At 37.8% G+C, this 13,797-nt stretch overlaps 9 protein-coding genes across 9 annotated transcripts in view; 6 read left to right on the top strand and 3 right to left on the bottom strand.

Annotated features, from left to right (window-relative positions):
• JH06_4685 (multidrug resistance protein) lies at window positions 1–3,259 on the bottom strand (the record flags this gene model as incomplete). The annotated part of the gene is made up of 2 exons (XM_014669781.1): window positions 1–2,875; window positions 2,906–3,259. Coding segments are annotated over 2 exons (3,229 nt in total), but the record flags the coding sequence as incomplete, so codon positions are not given.
• Window positions 3,260–3,967: 708 nt separating this feature from the next.
• Window positions 3,968–4,743, bottom strand: JH06_4686 (RNA polymerase II subunit; the record flags this gene model as incomplete). The annotated part of the gene is made up of 6 exons (XM_014669782.1): window positions 3,968–4,069; window positions 4,101–4,219; window positions 4,253–4,398; window positions 4,433–4,495; window positions 4,526–4,605; window positions 4,639–4,743. 6 exons carry the CDS (start codon window positions 4,741–4,743, stop codon window positions 3,968–3,970), a joined length of 615 nt encoding a protein of 204 aa, XP_014525268.1.
• A 109-nt stretch (window positions 4,744–4,852) lies between these two features.
• JH06_4687 (hypothetical protein) lies at window positions 4,853–6,678 on the top strand (the record flags this gene model as incomplete). The annotated part of the gene is made up of 9 exons (XM_014669783.1): window positions 4,853–4,897; window positions 4,928–4,987; window positions 5,018–5,079; window positions 5,111–5,735; window positions 5,765–5,953; window positions 5,983–6,090; window positions 6,122–6,234; window positions 6,264–6,332; window positions 6,363–6,678. 9 exons carry the CDS (start codon window positions 4,853–4,855, stop codon window positions 6,676–6,678), a joined length of 1,587 nt encoding a protein of 528 aa, XP_014525269.1.
• Window positions 6,679–6,800: 122 nt separating this feature from the next.
• JH06_4758 (hypothetical protein) lies at window positions 6,801–7,456 on the top strand (the record flags this gene model as incomplete). The annotated part of the gene is made up of 3 exons (XM_014669784.1): window positions 6,801–6,998; window positions 7,032–7,222; window positions 7,252–7,456. 3 exons carry the CDS (start codon window positions 6,801–6,803, stop codon window positions 7,454–7,456), a joined length of 594 nt encoding a protein of 197 aa, XP_014525270.1.
• A 581-nt stretch (window positions 7,457–8,037) lies between these two features.
• Window positions 8,038–8,463, top strand: JH06_4757 (hypothetical protein; the record flags this gene model as incomplete). Its single annotated transcript, XM_014669785.1, has 1 exon — window positions 8,038–8,463. The coding sequence occupies one exon, from the start codon at window positions 8,038–8,040 to the stop codon at window positions 8,461–8,463; it is 426 nt and encodes a 141-aa protein (XP_014525271.1).
• A 148-nt stretch (window positions 8,464–8,611) lies between these two features.
• JH06_4756 (hypothetical protein) lies at window positions 8,612–10,415 on the top strand (the record flags this gene model as incomplete). Its single annotated transcript, XM_014669786.1, has 9 exons — window positions 8,612–8,831; window positions 8,883–8,965; window positions 8,998–9,063; window positions 9,094–9,210; window positions 9,241–9,371; window positions 9,402–9,589; window positions 9,620–10,038; window positions 10,068–10,121; window positions 10,149–10,415. 9 exons carry the CDS (start codon window positions 8,612–8,614, stop codon window positions 10,413–10,415), a joined length of 1,545 nt encoding a protein of 514 aa, XP_014525272.1.
• Window positions 10,416–10,914: 499 nt separating this feature from the next.
• On the top strand, window positions 10,915–11,177 carry JH06_4755 (hypothetical protein; the record flags this gene model as incomplete). The annotated part of the gene is made up of 2 exons (XM_014669787.1): window positions 10,915–11,104; window positions 11,146–11,177. 2 exons carry the CDS (start codon window positions 10,915–10,917, stop codon window positions 11,175–11,177), a joined length of 222 nt encoding a protein of 73 aa, XP_014525273.1.
• Window positions 11,178–12,449: 1,272 nt separating this feature from the next.
• JH06_4754 (anion permease ARSb family) lies at window positions 12,450–12,927 on the top strand (the record flags this gene model as incomplete). Its single annotated transcript, XM_014669788.1, is given in 3 exon segments — window positions 12,450–12,479; window positions 12,497–12,535; window positions 12,547–12,927. The coding sequence occupies 3 exon segments, from the start codon at window positions 12,450–12,452 to the stop codon at window positions 12,925–12,927; spliced, it is 450 nt and encodes a 149-aa protein (XP_014525274.1).
• A 106-nt stretch (window positions 12,928–13,033) lies between these two features.
• The window catches only part of JH06_5286 (hypothetical protein), a gene marked incomplete at both ends in the record, with an annotated part of 2,654 nt that continues 1,890 nt past the window's right edge, over window positions 13,034–13,797 (bottom strand). The window contains one exon of the mRNA XM_014669789.1: window positions 13,034–13,782. Within this exon, the coding sequence (XP_014525275.1) occupies window positions 13,034–13,782 (749 nt within the window). The remainder of the gene's footprint in view (window positions 13,783–13,797) is intronic.

Raw genomic sequence — 13,797 nt, forward strand, 5'->3', positions numbered from 1 at the left:
ATTGGAGATTCTCTCGAATCGTACCACTGAAGAGAACAGGTTCTTGATTCACAGCACCTAGTTGAGCACGATACCAATCCAGATTCAGAGTCTCCACATCCTCTCCAGCCAGTTTGATCACTCCAGTTTGAGGTCGATAGAGTCGTTGAATGAGGGAAATAATAGTACTCTTTCCACAACCACTAGGACCCACAAAAGCAACAGATTTGCCTTGAGGGATGGTGAAGGATACAGATGATAAAACACGAACATCAGGTCGAGAAGCATAGGCAAATCCTACCTGATCAAACACAATATCTCCATTCGTCCCCTCCGCTTTAATTGCTCTGGAATCTTCATTCTCATTCTTCTCATTCAACAGAGCAATGACATTATTAGCAGATTGTTGGGCCAGTTTCAGAGATGCAGTATAAGCGACATTAATGCCAATGAACTGTGCACACATATACACAGCCATCATCACAACAAACATGTTGGTGAACGTTGTCTCACCCCGAGCAACCATCCCTGCTCCTACTGCAAGTGTGATCAGCATATATGAGGATGGGAGGAAGGTAGCAAGCCCTTGACCCAAGGCTGAGTGTGTAGATCGCTTGTTGGTAAGCCTATCTGTTGAAATAAGCGATGTTTTGATTTGATCTAATAGGACTCGTTCGAGATTGTAAGCATGAATCGTATGGATATTCAGCAAATAGTCTGTTATCTCCCCAGATCGCTTTGTCAACTCATTGTCAATGGTTTCTGTAACACGGAACACAATCATATTCTGAAAGTACTCAACAACTACCAAAAGGGGAGAGAGAATGATTGCTATGATTGCAAGTTTCCAGTTTCCTGTTGGTCCAAAGCATAGGACAAGACAGAATAATGCAAGAAGACAGTTTTCAATAAGAGGAGAGATTCGATCTATGATATCTCGGATACGGCGACCATCAATACTGAGACGAGAGATCAGAACAGAAGGAAGATGGCGAGGATCGTCAAAGAAAGCAGCAGGACTTTGAATCAGTTTCTGGAAGCATTGAGATCGAATATTGACGATGATTTCCTCACCCACGATAGCATGAAGCGACCAATTCTCATAAGTACCCACCATGTTAAGTATACCTGCAATCAGTACAGGGATGTTGAGCATTCCACCATAATGAACGAACTCAGATAGATCCTTTTCATAGAATAGACCTTGAATCGTTGCACTGGCATAGGCATAAGCTGGAGGGAAGAATACACGACAGATGGTACCAATGAGTCCAACCCAGAAAAGATAAGACTGTTTACCAGCAAAATGGAGAATCTCGAAGAAACCGATTCGCTTCATATCACTCTTAGAAATCTCATCAATAAGAACGTTGTCTCCTTTCGTATCTCCCTTGTTCTTTGTTGGATCTACTTCTGATTTCTTCTCCTCATTCTTCTCTGTAGGTGTTGTGGGTGCACTCATTCCAACATTCTCTTGACTTTCATACAAACCAGCATATACTCCCTTCGCCTCCATCAGTGAATCATGTGTTCCTTCTTCAACAACATGTCCTTCATCCATTACCACAATATGATCACAGTTCCGAATACTACTCAATCGATGTGCTACTATCACAATACTCAAGCTGCCTCCTTCTTCAACACTCATTGTTTTGATGTGTTCGATAGCCTTCTGAACAATGGCCTCACTCTGAGTATCCAAAGCACTTGTAGCTTCATCAAGAATTAAGACACGCGGACGACGAAGCAAAGCACGAGCAATGGCAATCCGCTGCTTCTGTCCTCCAGAAAGAGAAGTACCTAACTCACCAACAAATGTATCATAACCCTTTGGGAAAGATCGAATGAAACGGTCAGCCTCCACAAGTTGTGCTGCTTGAATCATCTCTTCTTCTGTACAGTCCTCTCTTCCATACATGATATTCTCTCGAATCGTTCCAGAGAAAAGAACAGGTTCTTGAGCAACATAACTAATCTGATTTCGTAGCCACTGAGTGGACAGTAGCGACACGTCTGTATTATTCCATGTGATGACACCTTTCTGAGGCTTATATAAACGCATAAGGAGTTTCAACACTGTTGATTTTCCACAACCACTCTCACCAACAATCCCCAGCATCTCGTTATCACGGATTGTTAGATTGAGTCCTTGCAACACCTGAATATCTCTTGAAGCGTACTTGAAATCAATGTCTTTGAAACAGATTTCTCCATGACTGCTCTGAGGAGTCACTGGAGACTCAGCTTCTGTCATCTCATCTTTGTGATCAATGACATCAAGAAAGTAGGCAGCAGACATACGAGACTTCTCCAGTACTTGGAGACAAGTGAAAGAGTTACCAATTCCAATGAAGGAATTCAGAACAGCATAGACAAGGATGGCTACTTCACTTCCCACTAGACATCGATTCCCACTTTCATACCAGCACTGCATCACTTCGGTACATATCGATGCACAGATTCCAGATGTGATATTACTGAAGCAAACATCAACATCATTTGTAGCCACTGATGTACAGTTATTGGTATACAAGTCAATTGGATAGTGTTTACGATCATTATAGGCAATCACAACAGCAAACACATAGATGAGGGCATTGACTATCATATTCGATCCAGACATACCACCAAGAGCACAACCAGCTTCTCTCATAATCTTCTTTGCTACATTACCACAATCTTGCACAATCTTGTAGTATTTGTTACTAAACTTCCTCTCAGCTCCCAGAGAAGCAACTGTCTTCACATTTCGCAAAGCCTCCTCTGCAACTGAGTCTGCTTCTTGATGCTCCTTCATCACTAGCATACTCCAGTTACCCATTGACATACCGAATCGCATTCCAGCATAACTCAGGATTGGGAAGGCAATAATGGAAAAGACAGTTAGTTTCCAGCTCTAGGGATCACAACTATTCAAAGAATGAACAAAATAAAAGCCGACCACCAATCCACAGACTAATGATGCAAGCGAACGAGAGAGTAAGCCAAGACCAGGTCCTAATCCATCAACGATTCTAGAAGACTCTTCAGAGAATCGTTGTCCAAGTCTCCCCGGACTGACACTCTCAATATATTCGACATCATGATGCAGCAATGATTCGACATAGGTTTTACGAAGGCTTCTAGTAACACTCTCTGAAATAAGAATCCCGCCAAAATGTATACCTGCAAAATATCCAAGCAGAAGTCGTTCTATGAATGCAAACAGTGCAGAAGCAACAAGAGTCGAAGCATACCAGACAAGAGAACTGGTGATACGACTCAAATCAATGTCAGTCATGTTCAAATCATCAAATACATAACCAAAAAACAGAAAAGAGAGAGTGGAAACAACGCCAGAGAGGATGGAACCTATGATGGATACCACTAGAAGAACTAACATATGTAGCCGCATACCATTGCGATACGTTGACCTCTAGTAGAGAAACGGTTGAACAGAACAGACACAGAAACAGGTCGTAATTCGTTTGTTGACGTCTGAACACTTGAATGATTCATCTCTTCACTATTGCCAGATGCAACAGGTACCAATCCTATATCTTTACCACTCATTATTCAAAAGAATGAAGAATGGAGAACCAACTGAAGAGAGGCCGAAGCTGATTGGTTAATATTAACCAAAACCGAATCATCCTTTGATACAAATTATCACCCGAATAGAGCCTAATCAACGATAAAAATAGATCCAAAGGTATGCATTGGATGTATTACGACAAACTGCAACTAGAGAGAAACAATTTTTACTTTGCCGGGAAAAGATATGACAAAAAGTAGCCTTTACAGATTGAGTTGCAAATAGTTCTGTCAGAATTAACAACTCATAGACACTTCAATAAAATAAAAATCAAGAAGAATAAGTAATTCTACCATTAACACATGAGAATGAAATGTGCTGATAACTTTCACAATGGATAGGAACAAATGAAGTAAATGAAACAAAATGGAAAGGAAGAATCAAAACTCACAACAAACAAAGAAGATAAAAGAATCATATATAGAAAAGAGAGAATAAAAGAGGAATTCCAGTTTCATCTTCAAATCTCTTCTTCACATCACAAGCTTCACGTTCTAAACAACTACATTTGTTTAACTATCATTCAATCAATATAATATCAAAATACTAATTCTGCTAAATGAAGAGCATTACGAGCTCCTTCACGAGCGGAAGAAGGACGATCTTGAACATGAAGATTGAATACAAATATCGGTTTCATATCAATACATCCACGAAATTGAAGATCTATTCATTCAACGAATACAATAACATACTTACCTTCTAAAACTAAATCGAAAACTCGTTCATCAAAACATATACAAACATCAATATCATTAATCTTTCTTTCATCTTGAAATCGTTGAGGAGCTCGTTTCACTCGCATATCTCTTTGAAGCATCGGAATTATCTCACGCTTTGTGAAACTATATTATTATCATCATTCATTATCATTCATACAATTCTTTGTTCTTATCAATTAAGTCATTTAGAATCAACTCATAATCTGTTCCAAATTTGTATCTAACATTCATCATTTCAAAATATTCATACGATAAAGGAGTTTTAGCAGTCAAACCAGGAATCTTTATCTCACTTCCTGTTCCATATGAAACAACATTAAGATTGTTCTTCTATGAATCAATCATATACAATTCAATATTCACTTCAAAGAGATCATGAGCTTCCATACTTCGATTCACATTTGAAGAACATATCGTTGCAAATCGATATCCAACACTATTCAAACTCATTATCAATTCTATTATCATTATCAATTCTCATTCAAAATACCTTCGATTTTCATCATTCAACAAATACTTCACAATTTGATTATCTAAATCACAAACTATCATCAAATCAAACTAATTCTATTCATTCATGACTTCTGAAATTGAGGATCAATCTATAGAAGTTGATTCTCATGTATATTCATTCTCTTACTCTTAACACTAGGAGAAGTGTTCTTTCTGTTATCGAATATTCAATAGTCGACCTGCTCTTCGATATCATCAAGTTTCATATATTATCATTCTTCAATTCTAGTCTATTTGTCCTTTCAATCCTAACTCACCTCGATTCTCACTTATCTGTTGTTTCTGTCAATTGTATATCATTCATTCTATATTCATTTATTAGTCAAGCATCCACTTCTGAAGAGATACTTCAACATTTACACTCTCTTCATCAACGAGGTCCTATTCCTCGATTCTGTAAAGGACGATATTGTAAATCTTCTCATTCTACTCGCTCTATTCCACTCAATCTTCCTTCTCATCCACTTCTTACAGGAACTCTTCCTCAATCTCTCTTTCATTCTTCATATCACTTCATTTCAGACTTCACTCTTCCTGGACTTCAAAATGACCCTCTTTCAATTCATATTCCTTCAGGTGAATTGAAACTCAAGAGTTATGATACTGAACTACTTGATTCAAATTGTATTGTGTTAAACTGTGGAAATGGAATTGTAACTAGTTCTATGTTCAATGGATATATTGCAATAAGTTGTGTTGATAATCAATATGGCTTACTTCTTCCTCATCGTTCCTTTCAATCCACTTCACAATCCATTTCTAATTATCACAATATTATCACAATCTATTCAATATCAAATCCATTATCAATCAAACCCATTCTTCATCTCGTTCATCAGCATTCTTATGCTATTCAATTGTGTTGGATTCCCATTCCTGAAGAATGTGAAGAGATCATTGGATTGTTAGGATGTGTGTATGTAGATGGAAGTGTTGATATTCTGAGTGTAGAACTATTGAATAGAACAAACTCTAGATTCCTCATATTCAATCTCATTCTTCTTCTCCTCCTGTAATTGAAATCACTCCTTCTATTCATATTGAAGAAGAAGAACGAATCACAACAATGAATACACATCGTTGGTTTCGTGATATTCTTCTATTCGGATATGAGAATGGAAGTGTGATTATGAAACAATTTGAAGATAAGAATGGATTGAATCTAGTAAGAATGAAGATAAGAATTGATTAAAGAGAACAATGAATGTATTGAAAGGAAATCATAGTCAATTCGATCGATGTGGAATTCGAAGTATTGTGAGTAGTTATGTGAATCGAGAAGAGTTGATTGTTTGTGAAGATGTGAAGAATTGATAATCAAGATGATTGATAGAGTGGAATTGTGAGTATATGGAATGTATGTCGACCAGAGAATTGTATGAAGAGTTGGGATGTTCAAGAGGATATTCGAGGACTGATAATCACTCGTGAATTGATGAAAGAGGGGTATGAATGATCAATTGAATGATAATCAGAACAATTGGAATCGTTTGTGAAAATCAAATTCGATGTAAACAAGTAAATTCAGGTGGATTTCGAATAATGTAAGGATAAATGAATGATTTGATTGAAAGAGAAGAGAGTAAAGGATTGATTGGGGATGTGTATACAAATGAAGATGAAGGTTTGATTGTCTATTGTACGAGTAATGGAAGAGTTCATTATTGGAACAAAGTGGATAATTGGTTGAAACAGAGTACTCGTAAAGTCTCTACGAAATCAACAGGAATGAACTGGGGTCGATTAGATGTGATTTGTTCAGAACAACGAATCGATCCTCCTGTTTGTGAAGCCTTGAATATGAAAGGAGTTGAACTGATATTGAATGGAACTTCAAATCATGATAGAAACAAATCTGTATGTATGAATGATTATCGAAATAGCTGGTAAGAGAAGAAACAAGAACTAAAAGTGTAGGACTTGTGTAAGTAGTTGGAATAGATATGTTGGATTTGGTGGATTACATGGATTGTATGTAGTATGCATCTTAAAATGAAATGTTTGTTAATGAAATGAGTGACTGGAGAACAATTCACGAACAGAAGAAACAGAAGAAACGATTTGATAACGAAATTCAATTCGGGGACCTGAATTATGATGAAGATGAGGACGATGAAAGTGAGACTATCATCGACAATTCAACAACACAAATAAATCAGGATGAAGACAAAGAAGAGATTCATATGGATGAAGAAACTCTACATAAGCTAGTAGGCGACATTGGTGTAGGATAAGTATTTCAGGAAAAGAAGGCAAAAATTCGATCTTCAATGAAACGTGCAGCCAAATTTGGCTTAAGTGCCGGCTGTATGTTGGGAGGAATGTTGGGTGTCTATGATGCTTTCCGTCCAACTGCGAATCAGAAGTTCAACATGAGCATAGGAATGAAGAATATGTTATGCAGTGTTCCTTATGGTTTGTTGACTATGGGAGGGTAGGAGTGTCTTATTCTATGCATTTTAGATTTTTCACAATCTATCAATTGGTAAAAGTTGGTATGATGAACTATCGTGAGAGTTTTGATTACTATAACAATGTTACTGGTTGCGCAGTTGGTATTCTCCCCTTTATTAAAGTTCCTTTTATGCGTCGTTATATTCTGTATCCATTCATTCTTTTTGGCTTTGATGTTTTTGGTGACTGGCGTGAACGTCATGGAAAGAACTAAAGAGCCTTTCATTTATGCTGTTGTTTGTTGGAATCATTCATCATTTGATTATTGTTTTCTTAATGCTTTCTTCATTTGTGGAATCCCTGAAACGATCTGGATTTGATATTGCTGTACCCTTTTGCGGTAAATCTGTGAATGATTGTTGTTATGCTGTAGTGCAGACATATAATTCTTTGGTTCAGAAACGATTCCATCTTCCTGTTATGAATCAAGATAACACTCTTGCTATGTTAATTGGTATCGACACAGTTATCCCTCAATCTCAGGAAATTCACGACAGTTATGGCCCTTATTCATTCAATATCTTGTTGATAAACAATATATTGTGAATTCAACTCCTAATCCATTGGATGAGTACTATTTTTATTATTTCTGATATTTAGCTATACTGTAAAGTGTGTAACTGAGGCATTAAAGGGATTTCCTGTTGAGAATTCGTGTTACTACACATTTGAGATGAAGGTACATCGTTTACTTCCGTTCCAACGTATCAGTGAAGTAAATGATGTCTCTCTGTTATATTATAGATAAGTGGTCTCTGTGAGAATAGTCAGAAGAGTCATTTGTGCTATAACTCTATGTATGGCTCGTGGCTTGGACTTAGAGCCGTGGTTGTGTTTGATTTAGATTATAATTGTGCAGCTGAGTATGTTGTACCCAAAGCTGAAAAGTGCATTTGTGAAGGTATGATAGTTATCAAGTCTTTAAATATAGAATGTGATGAAAAAGCTAAGCACATTCTGGATGAACTAATGTTGACTACGGATTATTGTGCTGACAAGCACAAAGATGCCGTTTGGAGAAAATGGCTTTCTCTTCGAACGATATGTGAGGAACAAAAATTCCCATATTCGTGGAATCAAGCTGCATATCACTATTCAAAGAATCAACTCTACTTGAAAGGAGACATGGATCGTGTTCAAAATGGGACGTTTAAGCCTACATATGATTGGATACCTGATTTCAATAAGGATATCCTTCATTACAGAGAGAATGAGTATTAGTAGTATTGTTTCTTCTTATGCATCTACACTTGATTGTAAATAGAATAATGCGAATATTCATGATATCTTTTTAACCATTACATTGTTCCCGAAATACTCCCAATTTCTGAGTTCATGATAAACTCTCAGTTCTTCATGATTATAGAGAATGGACATATTGCAACATCTTGCAACAATTGATGACATCAAGAACGAACTAGAAAAGGTAAAAGAGGAAGAACAAAGTCTCAGTCGCCAAATTCTATTCAACCTCACCGGAAACCAAGATTATTATGACCCTCAAGCATGTACAGATGTCGTAAAGTCAAGTGCAATTGAATATAACCGGATTGCTTCTGATCTGCGGACGATGGGTTCTTCCGTAAAAGGTAATATTTCATAGCTCCTAACTCATTTTGCAGGGATTACAGAAGAGATAGCATCGATTTGCGAAGAAATGGATACATGTAGTGGAGATGCTTTGGAGGCTAGTAAAAGTATCAAATACTATAACACTCTCAAAGTCGACTCGGTTCTATTCTTTCATTTGTGTAGGTGAATGCAAGCAAGTCTCTAGAACTGGTTACAGCTATGATTGATCTCAATAAATCGGTTTCAGGAGTAGAAATGGATATTCTTGATAAACTCTAGATTGAACACTCTTTGGAGAATGAGGAATATGAAAAGGCCACAGATTATATTTTGAGGTATCGTAAGGCAATTTTGACGGGTGATATCAGTACCAAGGATGAGACCATTATGGAGAAGGTACTGATAATTCTTTCAATCAACATCTAGTCAACAGAAACATTAATTAAAGCCTTATTAGAACAGCTAGACTTAAATGTCACAAAGAAGAAAACAGTTCAGGTATTCCGCTACTGTCATCTTCTCGACAGTCTTGGAGAAGGCCGTTCAATCTTAGATAAGTAGGAAAAACACGGTGCTCTCTGATGTAGGTTGGTGACGTATTTGATGGCAGAAATGGTGGATCAGAACAATAAGGACTTTTCGTTGTTGCAAAATCAGCGATCTTCACTCAACATTGGTGTTGTAGTCGGAAATCTTCTCGGAAATCTGTTTAAAAAGGCTGTCGATCTTGTAAATGAATATGAAGAGCAAATTGAGACGAATTTCGTGATGGAGAGTGATTCTTTGAATTGACAGTAATCGTTAGATACTGCATATCTGTACTTCCTGCGTTGTGTTTATCTCCATTGTGATAATCAGTGTTCACGAATTCTCACATATTACAATTCCATTCGTGATCTGTCTGCAATCAACGATAATTCCAAACAACTCCTCCAGCAATACATCACAGCTGAAAATGGCGTTGAAAATCGTGATTTAGATCAGTTGAATCAGGTACTCAATGAGATTTCACTTCTTCTTCAACACAATGAGTCATTCACTCGATACTTCGCAGGCAAGATTAGTGATGCCTATCTCTTTGTGAGTCAGAAACCAGTGCCCGATAAAACAGGGATTGAGAAATACCCTTCTCACACTGTATTACCTGGTGAACTTGTGAAGGTGATGACTCTAATTGAACAGAAGAAATGCCTACCACAAAGTAACCAGTTACCATCGTTCCGAGTGAGTGTTTCTTGATTATCATGAAATAGATTGTTCAGGTATTCTGTCAGATTTACATTGCTCTAGAAGAAAGTTACACTGTACTGTATTTTACGAATCTATCAGTTTAGTTGTATTCATTAAATCGTTCTCTGTTTAACGTCGTTTGTGATACAGAGTCTCATTGTACAAGTCTTCCTGAAGAAGCTTTCTATCTCTTTGAAATCATTGCTACACGTGCTATCTCTCAAGGCAATAGTCGGAATATCTGTACAGTGATTAGTATTATCAAAGGAAGTATTGACCAATATCTTCACAGTTTTCTATTATCAGTAATACGAGGCAGACGTATCCTTAATACAGGTCGTATGATTGCTATCTATGAGCCTGATAGATAGAACTGAAGTCAAGTTTGACTCGTGAACAATCAAGTATTGCTTATACAATGAATGACATCACTGTAAGTGTATCTGAGGAATATGAGAACTTAGACTTGTATTGATTATATGAACAAACTGTCAAATCGACTTGTTCAGAATATGATGGACGTATTCCCACAGATCCCTGCAAATGTTCGTAAGGCAATTGATGAGATGACAAATGCATCACTCCTTCTTTTCAATAGTAGCGCTGAACTGATCATGCGTCGTATGTCGAGATACGTGTTGGTGAATGTTTAGGATTTAAGGAGATTCTTGGGCCTTTAGCTCAGAAAGTCGAGAAGAAGATTCTGTCTGGTTCTTACACAGCAATGTAGGGATAAAAGCAGATATTAACAAAAGAAATGATGTTAAAGCTGAACAGATGGCTGACGAGTTACTATCAACTGTTGTAGCCATGATTCATCATTCAATTGATCCTTATATCGAACTTCTTCTTACAGATACAGTAACAACCATGTTAAATGAATTCTCTCTCATTCTTGCCGGTCGATTAGAGAACAGTCTGAGTCGATTGAAGTATTCGCAGCAAGGTGTACTGGAATTGGACAAGGTGATTCGTGGAATCTGTACTGAGCTTATTAATGCTGGAGGAAGTGAAATTCGAACTAACTTTGGAAAAGTCAATCGACTTGTGGCTATTCTTAGTTGTGATGATGTGAAACTGGAACTAAGGACTGATGTGTAGGTTTCAAGTGCTATGTCTATTGTGATAAATGATAAGGATGCTCTTACGAGTGATCAAGTCAAATCTATATTGGATTTACGTGTGGATATCAGAGGTTAGCATATCGGATGCTGTTTGTTTGACTAAGGGATCCCAATGATTTCTAGTCGTGATATCTACAATACACAAAGTAACCATAGTATTGGGACTGGAATGGATCTATCAGCTCGAGCTATCATTTTCTTGATTGGTTTTATTCTTGCTTGTGTCTTCGTTATCTTTCCGGTTCGAATCACTCCCAAAAAGTCGAAACGAAATCTATTCCTTGATTACTCGACAGTGCCTATTCTCATCACGGTCCTTCTCTTTGTATCAACTTGTTTGCCATGGGTTGTGATTGTTCGTGGTACATTGGGAAAGGACTCTCCAGCATGGGCAATGGATGAAACTAGTTCCAGTTACTTGGTCCCGTATACTGTCATCATTTTGTTTATGTCTTTGGCCTATGTCTGCACGTCAGCTGATTTCACAAAGTGTTTTATATATATTGCAAACAAATTCTCAAAGTTGGCTATGAGTTCTCGGAATCCCAACATTGTGGGTCTCTCCCTTTTCACACTGTTGGCTGCTATATTTACTCTCACTACAAGCAATGACATTGTAGTACTAACGCTCACCCCCATTATTCTGGAGTTTTCAAGGAAAACAGATCCTCGTCTTCTTCTATCTCTTCTTTTAGCCGAATTTTGTTCAGCTAACTCATTTAGTGCTGGACTTTTGAGTGGTAATCCTTCCAACATCATTCTTTCATCAGTTTTCCGAATTGATTTCATCACATATCTGAAGTATCTATTAATTCCTGCTATTTGTAGTGGTTGCTGCGTATATGTCTATTGTATCATTCTGGCCAACAAATCTGGAATCAAACAATCATCTAACACTTCAAATCATGAAGTAGAACTTAGTGTTGTTCCACCCAAGAACACTCTTGAACAGACTTCGAATCTTCATTCTGTTCTTGTATCTAATGAAGTTCACGGTGATAAAAAGGAGGAAGTTGTAATCTCCCATACAGAGAAAAAGGAAGTGATTCCATGTCCTGAGAAGGATGAACAGATCGTTCTTTCGCTAAATGGAATATTGGCCTTGGGGATTCTGCTTCTGTTATTCTGTTTGTTCTTGTTGTCGACAGCGATTCAGAATCGATGGCCAGTGGTACAGTTCTGGCACATAGCTGTTTTCGTTTTACTAATTACATTGATTAAGGATTTCATTGTATATCGAGAGAAGCCATCTACAATCTGGATGATCATCAAATCCCTTCCATGGAAAGTTCCTCTCTTTCTGCTCTCCATGTTTATTCTTGTTGAAGGAGCATCCTACTACAATATCACCACTTCTATTGCAAATGGTTTTGCCAAGGTAATTGTTACTCCTGTGGTGAATATGGGTGATTTTGCGGTTGCCATTGTGTTTGATTTGTTGACTTGCATTGCTTGCATCATATTCAATAACCTCCCTGCAACCATTTTTATTACTCGAATTATCAGTGAACAGCCAGTAAAGGATGCATTAGGAGATAAGTTGATCCTTGCTACATTTAGTACTTCTGCAGGAACAAACTTTGGAGCATGTATTCTCCCTCATGCTTCGTTAGCTGGATTGATGTGGTCCTCCCTTGTGAAGGATTCTACTGTTTTGAAGAAAGTGTGGGTTCATGGATCGATCATCTGTTTGCTGCTTGTAATCATGTGTTCCCTTATGCTTACCTTTATGTCTTTGATTCTTTCTTTTGTTTGTTAATCTTAGTCACAGCTATACACTACGAATTACCTCTCACAATCATCAAGAATACATTACACAATCCTTTGACTAATCAAACAAACACTTCAAACCCAAATAAACTCACTTACCAAGCCTTCTTTCGTTCTGGTTCTTTGACCTCTTCTCCTTCATTCTTTGAGCTCGGTATTCTCTGCATCGAATCCTTTAGTATCGAACTCGTCATGATATCCTCTCGCTCAATTGGGAACTTGAGATCAGGATCAAAGGAAGAGAAGTCAAAGTACTTATCACCCAGATTCTTACGCACTTCACGTACCAACTGATCCATACTCTTCAGTTCATACATGTGTGTCTGTTGCTTCTCTCCCTCACGTACCTGGTCTGACACTGTCTGGTACTCCTTCGCCAATACATCGTGCAAAGTCTCCAAATCCTTCATTGGAATCTTGATATGGCCTTCTGAATCGAATACATGGTCATAAGGAACACGCAGGTTACCTTTCGCATCACGAAGTGTGTTCCAATCGATCAATGGCTCAGACTGAGTGGATGGGACCTTAGGTAACCACTCCTTCATCAGAGGTATCTCATACCAATTATAGTTACAATAGGATTCCTTCAACGACACGGGCAAGGAAGGATAGAACTCCAAAGCTCGTATCTCCTCCAAATTCTCGCCTTTATTCGGCTTTTCATCTCCAATCCAGTACATTTCCAACTCTTTCTGCTTCTCTTGTGAAGAATCAAAATGATTCTTGTGATCGTATCCAAATCGATCCCAGCCATCATTCACCTCCTGAAGTGAATGCAAATCTCGTCCATAGTAGTCATCCCAGTACTCTGAATCATCTTCCTGTCCCTCATGATACCGAACTGTTCCATCCTGGA

Source organism: Blastocystis sp. subtype 4 (genome assembly GCF_000743755.1).
Source record: "Blastocystis sp. subtype 4 strain WR1 chromosome Unknown seqid_0409, whole genome shotgun sequence".
NCBI classification, from domain to species: domain Eukaryota; class Bigyra; order Opalinata; family Blastocystidae; genus Blastocystis; species Blastocystis sp. subtype 4.